Below are 12,793 nucleotides of genomic sequence, written 5' to 3'. Positions count from 1 at the left end.
CTGAAATATTTTGGTATATGTAGCTATGTTACTTAGGTCATAATGAATAAAATTCTGATTTCTTCTTGAGCTCTGGTCTTTGCCAATGAACAATAAATAAAAATGCTTTAGAATATAGCCTATGGGCCCATAGTTTGAAAACATGGAATTTATAATTATCTATTCTAAATTTTCTGTCTTTTGATAAAAAAGAACCCCCCTTGAAACTGCCTGTTTGGGGGTTATATTAACAACACTGCCGACATTATCTGAAGATTTATTTAAATTAGATTTACATGGAGTACCTTTCTTTCACAGCTGATCTAATTCTTACACTCTGAATTTAGGATCTTTAAAATAAAAGAACAAGTATAGACTACAATGATTATTTGTTAATTTCACTGGTGAAAATCATAAGGCTTTGTTTCCAGATTTCACTTCCAAACCAAGATGTTAATTTCTCCCTACTTGAATAAATGTTTTCTTAAGTATTCCCAAGATTAGCTGGAAAATATATTCCTTACTTTTCACAATCCTTATTATAGTTTCTGCACCAGCCCCACTACAACATGGCCTGATCCTAGACAAACAAAAAAGCTCTGAACCCATGAATTCTGGGCAACAAGTCATTTGACATTTCAGATCTTCTCTTTGTTCTGAGTCAGTAGAGCTGCCTGCTAGCCACCTTTAGGATATTTGTATTCTGTTTTGTATTTGTGTTTGATACAAAAACAAATTTTGTGTTTAATGTTGGAATATTTGGTTTCTTTAGGTTTTTCCTGTTTCTAGCTTACACAGTAATTTGGTTATGGAGAGGTTGGATTTAAACTCCATATGGGTAGAGTTGATATGGTACCTTTTCTCTAAAATACCAAAGTAATTTATTTTAATTTGGAAGTTTATAGTGTGGTTATAATACTATTTAAAATTTCCAAATGTCTCCTGTTATATTAAACTGGACCCTCTGTTTAACTTACCCTTGACTACCTGTGGTAGCCCTTGTGAAGCTCAAAAAAGACCAGTGATTTTCCCAATGATCTGTTTGGCAATTCTTTCTTAGAGAACTTTATATTATAATCTTTTTGAGGTTTTCGGGGTGAATGAAATTTTCCATTTTTAATGTTTTGATTAAGTTTACGGTATTCTTCTGCTTTGTTATTTCTCCTTTTAGAATGAAATGAAATGCTGAGAAATAAAGCTTTCCTATTCTGATTTGGATCTTTATAATGGGTATTGGAAAGTCTAAAACGGATCCCTGCCCTCTTTCTCTCTCTTGGGGTAAAAGCCACAGTGTGGATACGAGTCAAAGACAGCACAAGTCAGATTCCAAGAAATCTGAAGAAATGTCCCTGAGTGACACTGCTGCTCATAGCAATACAGCAGAGATGCCAACAGGGGAGCAGGAGGGAGCCAAGGGAGTGGAGGAGATGCCAGAAGAGGAAGCAGAAGAAGAGGTGTTCCTCAAATTTGTGATACTGCATGCTGAAGAAGACACAGACGAAGCCCTCCGAGTCCAGAATCTGCTGGAAAATGACTTCGGCATCAAACCTGGAATAATCTTTGCTGAGATGCCAGGTGGCAAGCAGCATTTACAGAATTTGGATGATGCTGTCAATGGGTCTGCCTGGACAATCTTATTATTGACCAAAAACTTTTTAAGAGATACCTGGTGTAAGTTCCAGTTCTATACGTCCCTCATGAACTCTGTTAACAGGCAGCACAAGTACAACTCCGTCATCCCCATGCGGCCTCTGAACAACCCCCTGCCCCGAGAAAGGACTCCCTTTGCTCTGCGAACCATCAACGCCCTGGAGGAAGAAAGTCGTGGCTTTCCTACACAAGTGGAAAGGATTTTTCAGGATTCTGTATATAGGATACAGCAGGCTATATGGAAAGAGACCAGAAATACGGTACAAAGGCAATTTATTGCTTGAGACGGAACACAGAACACACAGCAGGCTCTTGTTTTGTAAAACAAATGATTTATCTCCACTTGAGCAAGCAAATTTCTAGGAAGAGTTTAGATGAAAGAGAACCTTACTCTTACAGAAACTTATGGAGCCCAAGAAAGATAAATTTCTGCAGGACAGTCTATAGAATTGTGGTACTTTTCAATGTTTCCATAAACTTGAAATTGTCAGTTTCACCTGTTTCCAAAAAAAAAAAAAGAACTCTGTTTCCTCTCAGTTTTCCTAGTTCATGATTACAACAAAGGATATTTTAAATTCATATTCCTCGTATTGAACTTGATCAAAACCTTATATGATAGACATTTAAAAAATACAATAACACTGATTTTGTTCTCAAAGGAACCGCAGAAAAAAATGGCCTCGAGAGATCCGAGCGCCCTCACTTTCGAGGCACCTCTCATGAATGTTGCAACAAAGTGTTCCCGGTGTTGTCACCCAGAAATAGGGATAGCCAGACTAGAACATTTAGAATGTTGAGTGCTGATAAATATGAAACCCAAAATAGATGTGAGAATGGTAGGGCTCTTTAAAAGAATCCAATCAGGGGCTGCCCTGGTGGCTCAGTGGTTGAGAGTCCGCCTGTCAGTGCAGGGGATGCAGGTTCGTGCTGCGGTCCGGGAGGATCCCACCTGCCGTGGAGCGGCTGGGCCCGTGAGCCATGGCCGCTGAGCCTGCGCATCTGGAGCCTGTGCTCCGCAATGGGAGAGGGCACAACAGTGAGAGGCCCGCGTACGGGGGGGGGGGCGGGAATCCGGGGGAATCCAATCAAATGTGTTTCCTTTCTGTTTGAATTTGGAGGCAGTTCCCACCACTGATTAGTGGCCCATTAGATGGTATTGTGGTCAGGGACTTCGTGCCTAGTATTGACATGACCCCTGGAGCTGGAAGCTCTCCATTGTTGCCTGTTGTGTGTGACCAGGAGCTTCTGAAAGGTGTATGTATCCTTGGCCAGATGTTCTCCTTTAAAATCAATAACCTCTCCTGTGGCAGCTGTTAAAAATTCCTCTCTCACACAATGCCCTATCAAGGAAATATTTCTCAACTAGGTGATCACAGAGCCTGACTCTGTGTGTGTGTGTGTGTGTGTGTGTGTGTGTGTGTGTGTTGTAGATCACTTTCAGACTTGGGATAGAAGTGGGCGATGCGTTTTCTGGCGTTCTCTTCGAGTGCCCCACACTCATAGCAAACCAGAGGCCCCAAGAGGACCGGGTCCTGTCTTTCACAGCCCTTCTGCCCCAGCTGAGATCGAGGGAGAACCACCAGGTACAGACCAGGGACAAGGCGGAGTGTGAATCAGGTCATGTTGTAATGAGAAAAGCACCAGATGGGAATCAGGAGACCTGGTTGTTCTAGTCCAGTCTCTTTCACTGAGGATGAATGGGACCGCCTGCAAGCTATTTACCCTGCTTTATCTGTGAAAAGAAAGGATTGGATTGATGAATCTGTAAAGGCCTTTGTCCTCTCCCAGAATGTGAATAACTAGGAACCAGAAAAGGGAACAAGCAAAAAAAAGGTAGAATTTTATAACGTGATTTTATAATAGTTGCAGGAGGCTTCATATATATGCTCACGATGAAAGGATATTGTATATGTTTACAGTGTAATTGATTTCTAATGCTTCCCATTACATTTTTATAGTCACAGAAAAATATTACAATACGTGCTTACTCAGATTTTTTTTTTTTTTTTTTTTGTGGTACGCGGGCCTCTCACTGTTGTGGCCTCTCCCGTTGCGGAGCACAGGCTCCAGACACGCAGGCTCAGCAGCCATGGCTCACGGGCCCAGCCGCTCTGCGGCATGTGGGATCTTCCCTGACCGGGACACGAACCCATGTCCCCTGCATCGGCAGGCGGACTCTCAACCTCTGCGCCACCAGGGAAGCCTCTCAGATTTTTTTTTTAATTTTTAAATTTTTTTCTAGGGACCCTTGAGCAAAACCATTCTGCCCTATTTTTCTTTCTCTTTATTCCCACTTCTCCATATCCCCTACTAACACTAGGGTCTGCTCACAGCTTTCTACAGTCTGCCTCTTCATAGTTATGAATCAACACATTTCATAATCCTGCAAATAAGTCAAACCTCCCCCACTACTAGTACTTATCAAAGATGAGATTCTTCTCTTTGTGTGGTGACTCAAAGTTCCCTTCTATCATATTAGCATACTACTCACTTTTTCTTTCAGTTCTAATGATAAGCATTCTTTTTTTTTGCCACACTGCTTCCTGTATCTCCAATTTCATATACAAATAAACCATTAACCACCCACCCTGCCTGCCTGTCAAAGTTGGCACATTTAATGCTGGATGGTATTTTTTAAATAAGTGTTTTTGTTTTTTACCTTTGACTAAGCTTGATTATTTCCAAGTCCAGTGAAGACTGTGGAAAAGTGTTTTGAAAAGAGGCATCAATCTGTACTCCACAGAGCACCAGGCACAATGTCTCACTCGATTTGAAGTTACATATATATATTTTTATGATGAATAAAAATGTTAAGTACTGAATAACTGCTGAAATTAACTGTTGTAATAAGGGATTATCAAAATAGCTAAACTGAGGATGAGAAGAGGTAAAGGTGTGACGCTAGTCGTGTGAGTGTGTGTATACACGTGTACACGTGTATAGATTCAGACTTAGAGGGAAATTCTGTAAAATTTTGCCACATGCTGGAGAGCATCCATTTTGGTTGTCTGTGGGTCTCATTGCCCACCCTAGAGCTTCACAGAAGAACCTGAGTTATGGGCTTCCCTGGTGGTGCAGTGGTTGAGAGTCCCTCTGCCGATGCAGGGGACACGGGTTCGTGACCCGGTCCGGGAGGATCCCACATGCCGCGGAGCGGCTGGGTCCATGAGCCATGGCCGCTGAGCCTGCACGTCCGGAGCCTGTGCTCCGCAACGGGAGAGGCCATAACAGTGAGAGGCCCGCGTACCGCAAAAAAAAAAAAAGAACCTGAGTTGTGCCTTGTGTGTCAGGATTCTTTCAGCTGTAAGAAACAGAAAAGCCGATGCCATGTGACTTTTACACTATAAGGTAAACTTACTATCTCACCTAACATTAGGTCCCCTAAGGTATGGTGCCTCAAAGGTGTCATTAGGGCCTTCCCTGGTGGCGCAGTGGTTGAGAATCTGCCTGCTAAGGCAGGGGACATGGGTTCGAGCCCTGGTCTGGGAGGATCCCACATGCCGCGGAGCAACTGGGCCCGTGGACCACAACTACTGAGCCTGCGCGTCTGGAGCCCGTGCTCCGCAACAAGAGAGGCTGCGATAGAGGCCCGCGCACCGCGATGAAGAGCGTCCCCCACTTGCCACAACTAGAGAAAGCCCTCGCACAGAAACGAAGACCCAACACAGCCAAAACTAAAATAAAATACATTAAAAAAAAAAAAAGGTGTCATTAAAAACCCAGTTCTTATATACAGTGGAATATTGTGCCACCTTAAAAAGAAATAAAATTCTCATACATGCTATAACGTGGATGAACCTTGAAAACACAATGCTAAGTGAAAAACGACACAAAATGATACATACTGTATGGTTCCATTTATATGAGGTACCTAGAGTAGGCAAATTCGTAGAGGAAAAAAAAGAGAGGTGACCAGGGGCAGGGGAGAGGGAAGAATAGGGAGTCATGTTTCATGGGTACAAAGTTTCTGTTTGGGATGATGAAAAAGTTCTGGAAGAGGGTAGTGGTGCTGTTTGTATGACATTGTGAATGTATTTAATGCCCCTGAATTGTATGGTTAAAATGTAAATTTTATGTATATTTTACCACAGTAATTTTTTAAAACCACATATGGTCTTTCCATCTTTTTGTTCTGCCATCCTCAGTTTACCAGCTGGGCTTTCCTTAGAGTTGTACTATGGCTGCACCAGTGTTAGGCACAGATATTGAAGCATCCAGCCTAATAAGACAGTGGGAGTGGTTCACCCAAGTGAGGAAAAATATTTCTTCACTGCATTGTTGAAAATTGCTTATGGTGATAATAAAAAGCCATCTGACTTCTAATTGGTTTTATTATTATTTTTAAATTCTCTCCACCTGCATCCATGCGGACTTCTCCCATCACCTCCCCCTCCCTCACACTGTTGAGTCAGATGCCCTGGTGTTTTTTTCTTTGATGTTCACCGTGTATCTTTATTTCAGTTTTATGGTATTTGAGTATTTACATTTTCATCTTTACAGATATCTTTTTAAAATGTTTTAAATTTTATATTGAAGTATAGTTGATTTACAATGTGTTAGTTTCAGGTGTACAGCAAAGTGATTGTTATATATATACATATATCCATTATTTTTCAGATTCTTTTCCTATATTGGTTACTACAGAATATTGAGTAGAGTTCCCTGTGCTATACCGTAGGTCCTTGTTGGTTATTTTATATATAGTAGTGTGTATATGTTAATCCCAACCTCCTAATTTGTCCCTCCCCCCATTCCCCTTTCCTGTTTGAAAACAAACCATAAGTTTGTTTTCTATGTCTATGATTTTTTTTCTGTTTTGAAATAAGTTCACGTGTATCTTTTTTTTTTTTTTAGATGCCACATATAAGCGATATTATATGATGTTGTATCTTTCTCTGTCAGGCTTACTTCACTTAGTATGATAATATCTAGGCCCATCCATGTTGCTGCAAATGGCATTATTTCATTCTTTTTTTAATGGCTGAGTAGTATTTCATTGTATGTATGTACCACATCCTCTTTATCCATTCACCTGTCAATGCGCACTTAGGTTGCTTCCATGTCTTGGCTATTGTAAATAGTCCTGCAGTGAACATTGGGGTTTGAATCCCACCTGCGTCGTCTATAAATTGTGATGTTATACAAGACACATAATCTTCCTGGGTCTCAGTGTTCTCATCCAAAAATGAAGATAATAATGCCTCCCTGGTAGGGTTATTTTGAGGATTAGATGAAATAATACCTGCGAGGTGCTCAAATAGTGCCTCACACATAACTACCATACCAGTTCTATCCTACTAGAACTATTGTTGTGGCCTACACACATTGACTCTGCAACATGGGATGGGGCAGAGGGAAAATATAATTACTTGCAGCCTTGTTCTTGGAACCATTGTAGCTCGTAGGGAATAGACTTTTAAACAAAGAGGAAGCGAGATGCTAGGCCTCGTTTCCGTGTGCAGGACAGTTCCCTCCAGGCACTGAACGTTGAGAGGAGCACCCTGATCCGCAGGAGATGTGTGAGCTATAGCTGTTGGCGTGGAGGAAGCTGGGGGCAGGGAGAACGCGGCAGCGGGGCCCCATGACTGTAACGAGTTAGGGAAGTTGGGCCATAGACTAGAAAAGCAGGAAAGTAGACCAGCTCTGAAGCCTGTTCAGGGGAATGGCCCGCCCAGGTGCGGATGACTTCAGCTGTGTTTGTTTGCTCTTGATGCTCAGAAGAGGTAGGTACATTTTGCATATATTTGCATTTGAGCAGGGTAACCCGTTTAACTCAGCCCTCTCCTGGGGCTCAGGAACTGGCAGATAATTTTGTTTTGGCTGGGGATACAGGCTGGATGAAGCCTGGTTAGACTGTTTCCCCTTGGGGTGGGTGGAGGGGTAGTGAGACAAGCACTCATCTGCTTTGCTTCTTCCTGTCCTGACTAACTGGATTTCGACCCTGCGTTCCAGGTTGCTTGCTGGCCTTAATCCCTTCCGGTGCAAGTCAGGGCTGTTTTCCACTTCAGTCCCATGTTGTTCACTTTTGCGGGTCCTAAAGCCTTAGTCGGGCCTTGGAGTGGACCGAAAACCTGTCAGAGCCTCAGGCCTCCTCATGTAAGGAGCAAAGGAAGTAGTTACAGAAACAACTTCCTTGGGTCCTCCCATCCCATGCAGCTCATTCCTAAATCACAGGCCTGCGTAGCTGGTGAGGTGAGATCTAACACGTCTGCCCTGGGTGTCAGCCCCGTGTCTGTGCCTCTCCTCCACGTCACACTCTAACATTGCCCAGTCTGTGTCACCTGATGGGCTATCACGGAACATGACTGTGTACTCTGTACTTGTGGGAAGGGCTGAAGGGTAAGGAGGAGAGTTCAGAAAGCTGCCAGGCACCTGATGAAATGAAACCATAGTATCTGAAAATTGACGTCCTTAAAGCAATGACTGAAAGGAATGAATGAATACAGGAGACCAGTGTTTTTGTCCATGAAACCGATGTTTCTCAGGAGATTCCAAGTAGAAAGAAATGTGTTAGGTTTTGAACACTTAGTGGCTGGGTGGGAACAATATTCTTACCTAAATTTGTATTCCAAGTCATACTTGGCAACCTGCGTTGACAATTAACACATTAAGTATGAGATGGAGTAAATAATACTTGAAAGTGCCGTTAATTAATAACTCAGAGTACAAAAATGATTTGATGAAAAGCACAGCAAGTTAACCTGTGGAGGAAAATAAAAGACGGTGGTGGCTCCTCCTCCCCTTTGCCAGTACCCTGGCTTCCACAACTGTTTACTCCATCCTCTACCCTGGTTCACACCTCCCTCCCTTTCTGGCAGGAGCCAGAAAAGTTCTGGGGGAAAAGAGCTTCTTTATTTGGTATAGCATGCCTCCCTTCTCTCCAAATAGAGTCAGTTCTGAGTCATTTTACTCTGAGGTGAATAAATAGGAATGCCTTTGTTAGCAAATAACAAGAAACTTTAATCAGTTTCGTAATCTAATTGGGAATGTGCCTTCCAGCTACTGCCTCAAACAACACGGTTCAAACAAGGCAATCTCTACAAACTAGCTTCTCCCAGGGGATTTCCGCGGTTACATTGGATAGGACATGTAACCCGCTTTACAGATTGCTTAAGTATATTTTATAAATAAAAACACTATCACATGAATCTAAAATTATGTTGGGCTGATGGTTGCACAATTTCACAGACATGCTAAAAACTGTTGAACTGTACACCTTAAATGGGTAAATTTTATGGTCTATAAAATATTGCTCAGTAAAGAATGAACAAACAAAACCCCACAAGGTGCAACAACGAAGTGCTGTAGTGATTTGGAAAACAATTTGGCAATAGCTAGTGATGTTGAAGGTGACAGTATCTTGTGAATCTAGCAGTCCCTCCTCTGGATTTGTACCCTAGAGAAACCCTCTCACAGGTACCCAAAGAAGCACATGTAAGGAGGATGTCTACTGCAATATTCTTTGTAATAGTAAAAAACTGGAAACAATCTAAATGTCCATCAGTAGGAGAACTCAGAAATACATGATGGATCATATGGTAATTTTTTTAAATTTAATTTAATTTATTTTTTATACAGCAGGTTCTCATTAGTTATCCATTTTATACATATTAGTGTATACATGTCAATCCCAATCTCCCAATCCATCCCACCATCTCCACCCCCGCCACTTTCCCCCCTTGGTGTCCGTACATTTGTTCTCTACATCTGTGTCTCTATCAGAAATACATGATGGAAGGTTCATACAGTTGAATACTATAGAGCATTTAAAATAACTAACAGCTACATATATCAACATGGGTAAATCTCAGAAGCATAATGCTGGAGAGGGTACAGCAAGTTGTAGAATAATATGGACAAACATACCATTTATATAAAGTTATGAAATGCAAGGTGGCATTTTTTTAATGGAGACACACATAGGTGGTGGTATATTATTTCCATGCTTTTCTGTATGTTTGAAATAGTTAATCATTTTTTAAGTTCACACATACTGATGGTCATGTTAAGTGCTAGAGAATTTCCTTACACGTGCAATGATTTGAGGAGTGGAAAAAAGAGGAAGACTCAACAGAGAAATCAATCAATCATATGCTGGTACTAATAGGCTTCATTTTTTATCACCTACTGTGGCAGGCACTTTACTTCCATTATCTCCAATATTCCCCAGTTTCTATATGGCTGGTCTTATTATGTCCAATATGAGTGACAGAAAGCTGAAGCTGGAGACATAAGTCATAAGCCAAGATCAGGGGCTGGTAGTTAATGAAGTCATTGGAATATCAACTGGTCTGGCTCCAAGTCTTGGTTGCTCTTAGGCTCCATAATGCGGCTTCTCAATGGGTCTGTTTTCTCAAAGTGGAGAATCTTAGGAGAGGTCTGTAGTACAAAGAGAAAACCATGGCAATTTCTAAGTAAAAACAAGAAGTGACATGGTGAGGTGGCCCTATTTTTAGTCTTCTTTGCCTGGTATGAATAGCTCATGACTGGGAGTCAGGAGATACATGTCCTAACTCACTGTGCTGCTGTCTAGCTAATGTTTCCAGTCTTCAGTCTTTAGGATGGAGGTTTTGACCTAAGTTTTGCTTTGGACTTTTGTTTTGTTTTGCTTTGTTTTATTTGCTTTCTTTGCTCGCGCTAGGTGTTAAATATGGTAAATGAAACACTGCTTTGATTTAAAGGGAAGAAGAAAAAATTAGAGGGACTGATAAGTGGGGATCACTTTTATTTCAGGAAAACTAGTGTTGCAGAGCTCCTGGATACATGTAACTATGTGGTTTATTGGGTCTTTAAAGCAAAAAGTTTCAGCAATGTATGAAACATTGACTAAAGGAAACAAATACATACACTCTGGTCTATGAGTTTCAGAAGGGCCTAGTTCCAACAAAAATTATTTTTGTAATGCTTGGATCATACTATAGGTAAAGTTACTATGACATAGAATGTCGTGTGTTTTGATGAGAGTGCAGCCTATGGAGCCACATTACCTGGGCTCAATCCTGGTTCTACTATTTACTCCTTGGGTACCTGGGCAAATTAGTTAAACTCTCCATGCTTCAGTTGCCTCATTTGTAAAATGGAGATCATAGTAAAGACTACATCTTAGATTTGTTGTAAAAAGTAAATGGGTTGGGGCTTCCCTGGTGGCGCAGTGGTTGAGAGTCCGCCTGCTGATGCAGGGGACATGAGTTTGTGCCCTGGTCTGGGAAGATCCCACATGCCGCGGAGCGGCTGGGCCCGTGAGCCATGGCCGCTGAGCCTGCGCATCCGGAGCCTGTGCTCCGTAATGGGAGAGGCCACAACAGTGAGAGACCCGCATACCGCAAAAAAAAAAATAAAATAAAAATAAATGGGTTAATACAGGTAAAGTGCTTAAGAAAGGGGGAATAACTCTTTCATCCTGACTTAGCCCATTATTCAAGGCTGACTGCTAAGCTATTAGCTAAGCAATTAGAGCCAGATCTTGATAGTTGCTCTATTTTTTTCCTTCCAGACCATATTGGTTCACTTTCCTTTGATAAGTTTGCCTAAAGCCAGGGAACAATCCATCTGCCACTTAAACAAGAACAGATTTATTGCTTTTAACTTAAAAAACAAAAAATGTCTGTAAAGGTGAACTCCATCTTTGTGGGCCTCATCTACATGCCTCCTTCTAGCCCTGCCTGGGTGGCTGTCAGACTCAGAGGCTGGGCTCTAAAGGGGAGGTAACAAAAGGATCAGTAGTCACTGACCCAGTGACTCTAATACTTTCTTTGCTTCACTGTGTTTTATATTGGCTGAAGAATGGGAAGGCTCCCAGCCATTCATTCATTGGTCAGTCTAAGTGTGTGCTGTAGTAGCTTCTTCATTCTTCTCAAGCAAAGAGAGGAAGGTGAGGGCAGCTCTAGGCCTGATTGGAACCACTGGGGAGCTTCTGGCATTGGTTAATGCTCTGCTACATGGTTGGCTTGGGGAGTAGATAATTCAGACTACCCAACAATTGGGGACTTAGAGGAACAATAGGTCCTGGTTACTATCCTTTGGCTAAGATATTTCTTTTATTTTTCTTTGTACTAACTCATTAGGACCCAAGCTGTTTTCTGTGATTATAACCTACTCAACTTTAAAAATTTAATGTAGTTCTATTTAATTTTTAAAATACATAATATGTTCAAATACTTAAAAACTCAAAGGGTACAATGAAGCACTCCAGTTTCCATTCTCAAAGCCAGTTAATATCGTCACCTCTTTGTTCTCTTCCAAAGATACTCAATGCATATACAATCAATAACACATGTGCATATGTACATGATTTTACATCTGTCATACCTACCAATCAGTATCAGCAGTCATCCCATTTCAATACATGAGGAGCTTCCTCATTTCGTTATTCATATTGACTGTCTAATATTTCATTGCTTCGTTGTATCATTTCCTTTAACCAGCCCCTGTTGATGGACTTTTGGGTTGTTTTCAGTCTTTTCCATTACAATGTTCTTATAACAACCTTGTATATATGAAATTTTGTACATGTATGAATGAATATATCAGTAAGATTAAAGCCTAGTAGTTGACTTGCTGGGTTAATGAACGTTTTTTGTAGATTTTTTACTGCCAAAGTGCTCTCCACAAAGGTTGCATCAATTTATACTGCCCCCAACATTATGTGAGAGGGCCTGTTTCCCCAGATCCTTCTGAGAATGTGTCACCAAATGTGTCGATCTTTGCCAATCTAATAGGTAAAAAATAGCATCTCAAAAAAATAGTATTGTCCAAGTTTAAGTTGGCGTTTTTAAAAAAGTGAGGCTGAACATCTTTTCATATGTTTAAGAGCCTTTGGTGTTCCCTTTTCTGTGAACTATCTGTGTACACCCTTTGCCCAAATTTCTATTGGGTTATTGGTCTTTTCCTATGGATTTCATAGGAGTTCTTTATGTGTGGGATAAAGTAGCCTTTGTCTATGATTTAAGCTGCAAATATTATTCTGAGTGTAGGTTTTGACTTTGCTTATTTTTTCCCATGGAAACTTTTTTATTTGAAAATAATAGAATTAAAAAATTTTTTCTTTTATCTGGGCTTTTTATTTTTTCTTTTCTTTTTTTTTTCATGCTTAGGGAGGATTTCCCCATGTGAAGATTATTAAAAATTGTCCTGTGGTTTCTTCTCATACCTCTATGGTTTTGTT

At 41.1% G+C, this 12,793-nt stretch overlaps 1 protein-coding gene across 1 annotated transcript; it reads left to right on the top strand.

The window, feature by feature from the left end:
• Window positions 1-1,202: 1,202 nt before the first annotated feature.
• On the top strand, window positions 1,203-2,017 carry TICAM2 (TIR domain containing adaptor molecule 2). Its single transcript, XM_065873543.1, has one exon. It carries the CDS (start codon window positions 1,206-1,208, stop codon window positions 1,911-1,913), a length of 708 nt encoding a protein of 235 aa, XP_065729615.1. The 5' UTR covers window positions 1,203-1,205; the 3' UTR covers window positions 1,914-2,017.
• The last annotated feature ends 10,776 nt before the right edge of the window (window positions 2,018-12,793 follow it).

This window comes from Phocoena phocoena, chromosome 3 (genome assembly GCF_963924675.1).
Source record: "Phocoena phocoena chromosome 3, mPhoPho1.1, whole genome shotgun sequence".
In the NCBI taxonomy this organism is placed as follows: Eukaryota; Metazoa; Chordata; class Mammalia; order Artiodactyla; family Phocoenidae; genus Phocoena; species Phocoena phocoena.
This window is presented reverse-complemented; position numbering and strand designations above follow the sequence as displayed.

Bases quoted from the DNA above. Each gene is read 5' to 3' on its own strand.
- TICAM2 (XM_065873543.1), top strand. From the start codon at position 1,206: ATGGGTATTGGAAAGTCTAAAACGGATCCCTGCCCTCTTTCTCTCTCT.